Source organism: Xyrauchen texanus, chromosome 38 (genome assembly GCF_025860055.1).
Source record: "Xyrauchen texanus isolate HMW12.3.18 chromosome 38, RBS_HiC_50CHRs, whole genome shotgun sequence".
In the NCBI taxonomy this organism is placed as follows: Eukaryota; Metazoa; Chordata; class Actinopteri; order Cypriniformes; family Catostomidae; genus Xyrauchen; species Xyrauchen texanus.
The window spans coordinates 8,357,983-8,369,034 of NC_068313.1; the positions used below are offsets into that span (position 1 = coordinate 8,357,983).

Sequence of the window (11,052 nt, forward strand, 5' to 3'; positions counted from 1 at the left end):
GATGCTAAAGCCTCTAAAATGCACATACTATGATTATAAATTTGTCTTTTTCATTTCCAATTGTTTATACAAATATAAAGCTATGAGTTAAGTAACAGAATCCACAAAGGTTCATAACATTTATTTCGAGTAAAGAACCAGAATTTATTCTGACAAAAAAGTTGTTCCAAGTAGCCTGCTGTTGTTGTAAAAATGATGAAAAATAACTTTGAATCGATTCAATTATAAAGCGCCTTTGGTTACACTAATGCAACATATCTATGTAATACATATTAGTGAATTTCTGTGAATACAAATTGGCCCCTCTCAAGATGTTATTAATTTATATGTCAGTTAATTAAATGGACATACAATTATTATTTTTTAATTCAATTTGAGAATCTTTCATGGTTGATTATAATCTAACAAAAACTAAAAGCGTGTTAAATAATCACATGATTAATAAAAAAAAACTATTATAAATTATTATCAATAATGTCCCCATGATGATAACATGACAAGTAACATAGTTAGTTAAAAACAACATGAACATGAAAGAATAGGAATGATTGCTACTCATTACAAACAGCTATTGGCACATTCTGAGTGCAAGTCTAAACACATAACACAAATAAAAATAATAAAATCTGCCAAGATGCAAATAGAATAACATTTTTGAACGCTTAATATTAGTTCAATGTGTAACAGTTAGCAATAACATTAAAACCATATTGATCATGAAATCATTGATAAATCGACAGCAATCTGATGTTAATCTGACATCCAAGTTGGGTGGAAATAAAAATACTTAAACATATCAAAATACAGTGGCTCCAAAAATGATTTGGACACTAAGTCACACTTAATGTATGTTGCATTAGACAACAAAATATCAAACCTAGTGGACCATCTGCAAACAAATTATGTTAGACCAAAAAAACGTTTCTGAACCATTTTTCCTATTACTTTAAACCAATTGACCCCAAATATATTATAGGTTGATATATGACATCTGTTCCCTTCAAGTTCAAGCAGGTGTAGTTCATCACATTAACTATGGACAGTATCCACTAATGTTATACGACAACATTTTTTTATACATGATAGTGTTTTATAGAAACTTCTTCATCTGTGATTGTGCATTCCACATGGTTGGACAATTAATTACCTAATGCAATGAAATTCATACATTTTAAGTGTGGCTTAAGTGTTGAAATAGAATAAGTGTTGCACCACTTTGCGCTACATCTGGATTATTAAAGATGCAAAACAGTTGTCAACAGGCATTTGAAACTGTGACCCTTAATTGCTCCAGTGATTGACATAATGAATGCTCAATGTTTGAAATAGCAGGTTCCCCCATCCTTCAGACACCCGCTTTGAGATAAGAACCCTTCTTATACAGAAGAGCATCTCCAAGTTCACCACTTAAAAGGCTCAGATGTTCCATGTCAATTCAAACAGAACGGAACAACTGATGCTGCTATTCATAAAACTCCTATTGAAAAGTGCTGCAGGGGAGGAAGCAGAACAAAGAGTTGGTCAGTACATGAGATCTGCAGCTCCGGTGGTAGCGTCAGACTCTTTGGCCTCCTGAAAGGGGAACTGGATGCCTGTGAGGCGGATGAGCAAGATGTTGAGGCCGTGCACAAGAAAGGTGAGGAAGATGAGCCAGAAGGACCTGTCAAACTGCTCGCTTTGTGTCTTGTAGATAAAGCTGCCCTCATTGAAGTTGGAGATGATCTCAGTCAGGTGGTGCACCTTGACCTCAGAGGTGAATAGAATAAGGACCAAGCAGCTTAAGAAACCTGTAAGAGTAGACAATCGAAGAACCTCTAATAATTGAATAAATGAATAAACAATAATACAGTTTGTTTTCTCCAATAAATGGTTTTGTAAATAAATGTTTATGATTATTAAAATGAACTCTTATGCATGTTATTAAAGCTGTCAACTGTCAATTCATAATATTTCCAGTACATTTTTATTTGTTATTAGTGGTTCATTTCATGTGTTAATTTAGTACAATAAATTACATAAAAACATCTTGACAGCTGGACGAAGCACAACAGAATTCAGTGATCTCGAGATGTGATTTTCAAAGTTTCAACTACTTCTAGCTTGACATAGCTTCATGGGGTAGATTCTGGGTGCATGGGGGTAATCCCCCAATAATCAAAACTGTCAAGTTGAGACTATCAATTGAGACTGACCGTGTGAACGAATCGTTCAGTCTGATTTACAAAATTTATTTTGACAGGATGTGTTTGTGTTAACTTGAGACACAAACTGTTCTAATCAATTTAGTCCAGTTTGGATTGGCTCACAGAACATTGATATGATATGAAATTATTAAATAAAGAAAAAAAGGTATACTTTTTTTACATTGTGGTCACTCTGAATTTGTCCTTTGATCTTTGTTCTGTCTGTGTGTGTGTGTGTGTGCGTGTGTGTGTTCTGTGTTCTCCCTTCTAGCTAGTCTGACCTATTTAGTTCTGTGTGTGCGTGTGTGTTGTGTTCTGCATCCTGGCTGTTTTAGTCTCACCCAAATCAATGGAAGTCAGTCAAGTCAAGTCAAGTGGTTTTTATTGTCGTTCAACCATATACAGTTAGTACAGTACACAGCGAAACGAGACAATGTTCCTCCAGGACCATGGTGCTACAAAAATCAACATAGGACAAACACAGAACCACATGAGACTACATAGACTAAATAACATTTCTACATAAAGTGCACGTGCAAACGTGTGCAAAAAGTACGGGACAGTACAGTAAATTACCAAAAGGAACAGGACATTAGGCACAGTAAGAGACAGTGCAGTGCGGACCAGTACACATTTGTAATTGAGTAGTGCAAAAAGATGACACTTTCTAAAATGCTAAATGTAAACATAACATACTATGAAATAGTGTTCTACATAGCAGTTATTGAGGTAGCAGCCAGGTATAAAGTGACAATGAATTAAAGTGCAACTCTGGACATGTGCAAAAGTTGGATGGTGTACAGGTGAGTGTGTGTGTGTGTGTGTGTCAGTTCAGTCCCTGAGTATTGAGGAGTCTGATGGCTTGGGGGAAGAAGCTGTTACACAGTCTGGCCGCGAGGGACCGAATGCTTCGTCTTTCTTGGTAATAGAGCTGGTGTTGAGGGACCAGGTGAGATTCTCCGACAGGTGAACACCAAGGAATTTGGTGCTCTTGACGATCTCCACAGAGGAGCCGTTGATGTTCAGAGGAGAGTGTTCACTATGTGCTCTCCTGAAGTCAACAACCATCTCTTTTGTTTTGTCCACATTCAGAGACAGGTTGTTGGCTCTACACCTGTCCGTTAGCAGCTGCACCTCCTCTCTGTTTGCTGACTCATCGTTCTTGCTGATGAGACCCACCACGGTTGTGTCATTGGTGAACTTGACGATGTGGTTCGAGCTGTGCATTGCTGCACAGTTGTGAGTCAGCAGAATGAACAGCAGTGGACTGAGCACACAGCCCTGGGGGGCCCTAGTGCTCAGTGTGGTGGTGGTGGAGATGCTGTTCCCGATCCGGTCTGACTGAGGTCTCCCAGTCAGGAAGTCAAGGATCCAGTTGTAGAGGGAGTTGTCCCCTGCAGTTGTCCAGGCCCAGCAGGTTCAGCTTTCCAGTGTTGAATGCTGAGCTGAAATCTATGAACAGCATTCAAACTTTTTATCTAGGTGGGTGAGAGCCAGATGGATGGTTGTGGTGATGGCGTCGTCTGTTAAACGGTTGGGACCATTCGCGAACTGCAGTGGGTCTAGTGAGGGGGGGCTGCTGGGTCTTAATGTTCCTCATGACGATTCTCTCGAAGCACTTCAAGATGATGGGTGTGAATGCGATGAGACGGTAGTCCTTGAGGCAGGACACTGAAGACTTCTATGGCATGGGGACGATGGTGGTGGCCTTGAAGCACGTTGGAACAACGCGCTGCTCAGAGAGCTGTTGAAGATGTCGGTAAGAACATCTGCCAGCTGGTCTGCACATCCTCTAAGCACTCTGCCAGGAATGTTGTCTGGTCCAGCAGCTTTCCGTGGGTTGACTCTACGTAGTAAGACAGAGCAGGATGGTCGTTGGGAGGAGGGGTGGTCTTCCTCGCCACCACATCGTTCTGCGCCTCAAACCGAGCGTAGAAGTCATTCAGCGCATCTGGAAGGCAGGCATCTTTGTCACAAGCAACTGATGTTGTCCTGTAGTTGGTGATGGCCTGGATGCCCTGCCACATGCGCCACGTCTTGCCGCTGTCCTGGAAGTGAATGTGGATTCTCTGTGTGTGTGTGCACTTTGCCTCTCTGATGGCCCGGGACAGTTTGGCCCTCGATGTTCTTAGGGCTGCCTTGTTACCTGCTCTGAAGGCGGAGTCTTGGGTCCTCAGCAGCGCACACACCTCCGCAGTCATCCACGGCTTCTGGTTGGAGCGTGTGGTGATGGTCTTGGAGAAAGTGACATCATCAATGCACTTGCTGATGTAGCTGATCACTGATGCTGTGTATTCCTCCAAGTTGGTACAGTCGCCATATGTTGCAGCCTCCCTGAACATGTGCCAGTCAGTACACTCAAAACAGTCCTGAATAGCAGAAATGGCTCCTGCTGGCCGGGTTTTCACCTGCTTCTGAAGCGGTTTTGTGCGCCTGACGAGCGGTGTATATGCTGGAATTAGCATAACAGAGATGTGGTCTGAGTAGTCGAGGTGGGGGCAGGGCTCAGCCCGGTACGTACCTGGGATGTTTGTGTAAACAAGATCAAGCGTGTTCGCCCCTCTCGTTGCAAAGTCCACATATTGATGGAATTTAGGGAGCACTGTCTTACGATTTGCATGGTTGAAATCTCCAGCGACAATAAACCGTCCGTCAGGGTGAGTGTTCTGCAATTCGCTAATAGCCCCATACAGTTCACCGAGCACTTTCTTAGCCTTAGCACTGAGGGGAATGTAAACTCTGGTTATTATAACAGTGGTGAATTCCCGTGGTAAATAAAAAGGTATGCATCTAACAGTCACAAGCTCCAACAGCGATGAGTAGTAGCTAGAGACTAGCACAGAGTTCTTGCACCATTCCGTGTTGATGTAAACACACAAGCTACAACCGCGAGTCTTACCGCACATTGCTGCATTTCTGTCGGCACGAAACGAGGCGAGCCCATCTAGCTGAATGGCGGCATCCAGAACTCTGTCACTCAGCCACGTCTCTGTGAAAACAAAGACGCAGCAGTCTCTAAACTCACACTGCGTAGTCTGCTGGAGTCGGATGTAGTCCAGTTTATTGTCCAGGGAGCAAATATTTGAGAGCAGGATAGACTGGAGAGCCAGCCGGCTAGGGTTTGTTTTCACCCTAGCATGGACCCCCGCCTTCTTGCCGCTCTTTCACCGGTTGTCCTTCCTTGGAGCACTTTTGGTAGAAATTAACCACTGCATGGAACACCCAGCAAGACCGGCCATTTTGGAGATGCTCTGACCCAGTCATCTAGTCATCAAAATTTGGCCCTTGTCAAAGTCACTCAGATCCTAACGCTTGCCCATTTTTACTGCTTCCAACACATGAAATTCAAGAACTGACTGTTCACTTGCAGCCTTACATATCCCACCCCTTGACAGGTGGCATTGCAACAAGATAATCGATGTTATTCACTTCACCTGTAAGTGGTTTTTATATATATATATATATATATATATATATATATATATATATATATATATATATATATATCATTTTGACTTGCTGCTTGTTTCTTTAAAAAAAGCAATAATTGTGGTTACAGTAAGGTACTTACAATGAAAGAAAATGGGGCTAGTCCAATAACGTTAAAATACTGTAGGCCTACTCACTGTTTCAAAAGTATAGCCACAAGACACAAAATGATGTTAACATGATGTTAGTGAGACAAAATTGCTTACTAACCTCATCTGTTTAAAGTTATATCCAATATCACAACTTCATTGCCATGGCAAGTGATTTTATCTCACTTTAAATAATGTTAACATGTAAAATGTTTACGTCTTGTAGCTATGTTTTTAACAGAGCATACTGTAGCATTTATAGACTGGCCCAATTAACTCCCATTGTAAATGCCTTACTGTAACCGGAATTTTTGCTTCTTTCTTTTTTTTTTAAATAAACAAGGGATGAGTCGAGGTTATTTTCTGAGGTAATCAACATTATGCTGCAAATGCTGTCTATTGAGCTTAACTTGTATTGAACCTATAACATTCTTTAACACTTAGTGCACTGCATTTTGAAAAGAAAATATATATTAAGAGGCCCAATTTCAACATAGTTGGTATTCATTGCAACAACATCAATAAATTCATGAGTTTAATTATGGTTAATTATTTTATTCTAATGTCAGTCCTAATGTAAGTTTAATGGAACACCAAATATACTCTCACTTACAAAACATGATATGATAAAACTTGCTATATAGAAATTATACTACAACTAAAATGGTTTGCCTCTTAACAAAACATATATATTTGCCATTTAACAAAGTATTCTCAATCCACATCACTTGCAAGTGATCCTGCTTTAATTTTGTAATTTCTGTCTTACGTCTTTAATGGTTCAATTATGTGGAGAGGTCAAATGGCCTATTAAAGTGCCATCCTCCATCAGTACATAACAACAGAGGCACCTGACACTACAGATGGAGTGGAAATCTGGACAGTTGGACCAAGCGCATTCATTTCCATCAGTTTATTTATTTATATCTTTCTTCTCGGGATAGCTGAGATCACTCTCTCACTAGAAAAGAGAGTTATTGAAAATTGTACGGCTCATTTTCTTTGTGGTGCAGTAAAGACTGTGCAGTTTTTGCAGGTGACAGATTTCTATGATTTACTGACAGGGCAAAAAACTTAACATTGCCATAATAATTGTAATAACTTGCTTAGGCAATTAGCTGAATACATTGCATATTTGCATGCTATATGCAGTGCACTAATTTTGTAATCATTTATAACTTTTGTAAAGTATGTAGGACATTTTCCATGCTCTTAGTCTCTCTCACTGGAAAAAACAAGTCATACATTATATATTTTAAGAAAAGTCTTACAGCTTATCATGTTCCAGAGGTAAAGGCCCAGGGGTCCATGCAATGTCTCATAGGGTTTTCCAAAGGCATTGTAAAAGAAGAACGCAGAGGACACAGAAGAGAAGAGGATGAGGACTGCACAGAAGAAGATCACGGCCAAATGCAGACTGGCTGGAATCACGTTCATCAGGTCAGGAAAAACTACACAGAGTGGAAGAGTTTCCAACATAATTACCATCACTTGAGTTTAAACTAAAGGATTAATTACATTCTTTAAAGATTGCACATTTGAAAAATTAGCAAGTGGGGATATAAATGATTATTAATATGTGAGAAAAAGGTACTGAGTACCTGCTTTCAATTTTTAAAGTCATCAAGCTTGTACTAAAATGTATTTTATTCTGGTTATTGTGAATAAGTAATGTATTGAGTTTGTTCCTCTTTGACTCAAAACCATAATTTTCTATTAATGTAGAGAATTATATTGTAGAAATATCTAAAATGAATACCCTAATTTAAAGTTGTCTCTGTTAATCTAAGTAAAAATGAGTTTACTGCATGATGACAACTCCTTTGTTCTGTAACTCATTGGCAAAAAAACAGCTTTCAAATCTGGGCCAGTACTAAACCTCATTAGGAAAGAATGTTCTAGTAAATGAAGCTGTCATAATGGCCCATCAATGAAGCCCCATTCAAAGTCCCCTGAATGAAGCCACTGCATGTCGAACCAAAAATTTGTGAAATGCAAAAAGCTGCATATTATACACATATTATTATTATTATTATTATTATTATTATTATTATTATTATTATTATTATTATTATTATTATTATTATTTTAGAGCCACCCATTTATCCTCCATCCTCATTTTTGCATTGCTTGACATTTGAGTTGCATGTCTGATTAAATTTGCACTGACAGTTGGAACCAATTTCTGTGTCATTAAAACCTAGAAGAGACTATTTTGCATGAGGTACACATTTATAAATGAGTATGAATTTCATAGCATTAGATATGATATCAAAGCGGGAAACCAAGTGGCATTTGCAACTTGGAATTAACACTTCATTAACCAGATTACTTTTATCAAGATTCCCAAGGGTCCCAATGTGATTTTTAATAATGTATAAAGTCAGTTCCCCTCAAATTCAAAGCAGAGTAACACATTGTAGTTTTAACTATAAAACCTTTCTGCAAAATAAATGACTTTTGGTTATTCGGTTACATATGCAATGCCATTCATAGAGTTTTAAGTGTGATTTAGTTGAACAAATAGGCTACTTATTGGGGCCACTGTATTTATTTTTTTATAATGCATTGTTATGTGGTTTAAATAATACATATTTAGTGAAGAATTCATTTCTTGCTTTATCTTTTTTTTAAGTTTATTAAGTTACTCACAAGAGAATTGAAAGGGTCTATCACCCAGACCACACTGTTTCATCCCCTTGCCATGGAAAAGTCCGTAGTTCGCCCTTCCGATAAATTTGTCCAGCTCCGGTCCCGTTGCATTGACTATCTGTGCGCCCGTTTTGCACAGAACCGCAGCCTGAACCCAAAACTGAGTTCCCATCGCAGCCGCGACGATTAGAACACATGCAAAAGAAAGCACACCAGCAAATGAGAATATCATTTTCTTTTGAAGACTTGGCATTGTGCTTCTAAATGCGACGCGCGCACTGTGGTCTCAGTAATCAATTGATATCCAAAGGTTTACGCACAATCTTCCTGTATTCCAATTTGGAAAATAACATTGTTGTCGATTTCAACTCAAGGCTGAAAATGTGGACATTATGAAGTAATGTTACTTAACAGAACATGCTTAGAGAATAAGGCTGGATCCCGTCAATGTCTTCTCTGGATAGAATTACACTGCGCTCCGTCTCCAGGTTACCGGTTTGAATTTCTCGCACCATTGATCGTGGGATGATGCGTCTGCACTGACCTTACATCGGATTGGTTATTGGATCAAGACGCATTTGCATTTATCAAAGCAATTTCGCCGCTCTAACTGCACTTTAAATGTCAAGTTAAATATGTGTGATATTTACAGGTTTATTGAGCCAAAGGAAATTACCTTCCACAATCCCTCTTAATGAATAGTGTATTTTTTTTCGTGTACAGGCATATGGGGATAGAAGGTTTTTCAGGGTCTTGGCTGGGTCATTCAAAATTTTTTTTACATTAAAAAATTATTTTATTTCAATTCATTTCAGTTTTTGACATAAATTGTAAGGGAAAAGATTTTCGACATCTAGACATAATTTATTATTCATAAAGGGCAACTTGACTGTTGTTCTATATTTTATGAATTAACCCTTTAATTAAATTATTTTAATAATAACCCTGGTACATTGCCTATTTTCTATTTATTGTCTATTTAGAGTTGTGCTCCCACCTCTTTAGTAGGCCTATTGCTAAACCTTTCTCTTCTGAATAGTGTAACACACACAAAAAGGCAATATATATATATATATATATATATATATATATATATATATATATATATATATATTGCAAAAAAATCGTATTCTTGATAATAATTTTTGTATTTCTTTCCTGTAAAAATATCTAAAAATCCTTAAAACAAGATCAGTTTGGGTTATCTTTTTAGAAACAACACTGCATAAGATATTTGGGTTTTTCAGAAAATGTATTTTTAACATGTGTATTTTGTCTTAACGTACTAGCAGAAATTTTTATAGTCACAACAAGTGAAAAAATCTGCCAGTACTGAAGAAGTAATCCAAAGTATTTAGAATACATTATTGACCTTGAATAATCTAATGGAAAACGTTACAAATGACATTTTAAAGCATGTATTCTGTAATCTGTAATGAATACATTTCAAAAGTAACCCTCTCAAACCATGCTAATCAGCATTTGAACCAATGCACATATTAAATGTAAAATTTTTCCATGATTGAATGGTGTATTTAAAAAAACAAAACAAAAACATATACACAGTAAAATTTTGTTATCAGTAGTTGTGTTTTGTTTGAAATCACCATTATGGTGATTAGTGTTCTCTTGAGCTGGCACCTTGGACATTCTTTTTTTTATATTATGTTCTTCCAGCCTGTCAAATTATGTTTAAGTAAAACAGAAGTTGTTGCACTGTGCTACTTGGAAGACAAAACCTAAGGTCAGACTCAATATCTGATCCTACCTTGCAAATGTCACTATAGGTGGCAATAGTGATGCATTACACATAAAAACGTCTAGATTACTGTTGTAACCCCCATTCCCTGATGGAGGAAATTAGACTTTGTGTCGATGTAGTAACACTAGGGGTCTCTCTTGAGAGCCTCGGTTGCCTCTGAAGTTGAGTAAAGGCCAATGAAAAATTGTCAAACAAAAGTCCCCTCGACATACAGGTACAAAGGAGGGCTCAATACGGTTGTTCATTCAGGTTTTGCACTGAGGAGCCGAGAATAAGGTTTGGCCGTTACAGCAGTTGGTACAGTGTTGTGGCAAGGGGGACACAACATCTCGTTCCCTCCATCAGGGAACGGGGGTTACAACACTAACCTAGACATTCCCCTTCTGTCACTCACTCGATGTTGTGTCAATGTAGTGACACTAGGGGTCCCTATCCAATAACACCACGACACTGAACCGTGTTACATGAACTGCTGATGCAGGTGCAAGCAAGCTGTTGCATGACGAAGGAGCAGACCGCATAAGGCTGCACTTAACCTTCCCCAACGCCCCATAAGACGTCATATACATTTTAGGTTCCCAGTATCCCTGAGGGGGGGAACAAGCGACGTGACAAGCATGGGAGCAGGCCGAGCCAGCAGCAGCCTTTTCTCTCTCTATGTTTTCTCTCCATAGAGTGTTAGATCTGGGGCCATCTAACGCTAACACGCATCGGGGAAGGTGTTCTTTTCTAATCCTATTCTTTCAGGAGGAAAAGACACCGCGGAGACCACATCCTGCCCAGGCTGGGGAGGTCAACATGTGGCAAATACGTCACATGGGCTTAGAAGCCACACATGGAAGTGGCGCGGTGGTAGGTCCTGCCTGGTGAGGGAGGA

At 38.9% G+C, this 11,052-nt stretch overlaps 1 protein-coding gene across 1 annotated transcript; it reads right to left on the minus strand.

The window, feature by feature from the left end:
- Positions 1-153: 153 nt before the first annotated feature.
- On the minus strand, positions 154-8,946 carry clrn1 (clarin 1). Its single transcript, XM_052110534.1, has 3 exons — positions 8,414-8,946; positions 7,033-7,212; positions 154-1,787 (listed from the first exon to the last, which is right to left on the minus strand). The coding sequence occupies exons 1-3, from the start codon at positions 8,664-8,666 to the stop codon at positions 1,522-1,524; spliced, it is 699 nt and encodes a 232-aa protein (XP_051966494.1). The 5' UTR covers positions 8,667-8,946; the 3' UTR covers positions 154-1,521.
- Positions 8,947-11,052: the final 2,106 nt, after the last annotated feature.

Coding starts and splice junctions, on each gene's coding strand:
- clrn1 (XM_052110534.1), bottom strand. CDS start 8,666: ATGCCAAGTCTTCAAAAGAAAATGATATTCTCATTTGCTGGTGTGCTT. Junction 7,213..8,413: donor TAGACCCTTTCAATTCTCTT/GTGAGTAACTTA, acceptor CACTCTGTGTAG/TTTTTCCTGACCTGATGAAC. Junction 1,788..7,032: donor CCTCTGGAACATGATAAGCT/GTAAGACTTTTC, acceptor CTACTCTTACAG/GTTTCTTAAGCTGCTTGGTC.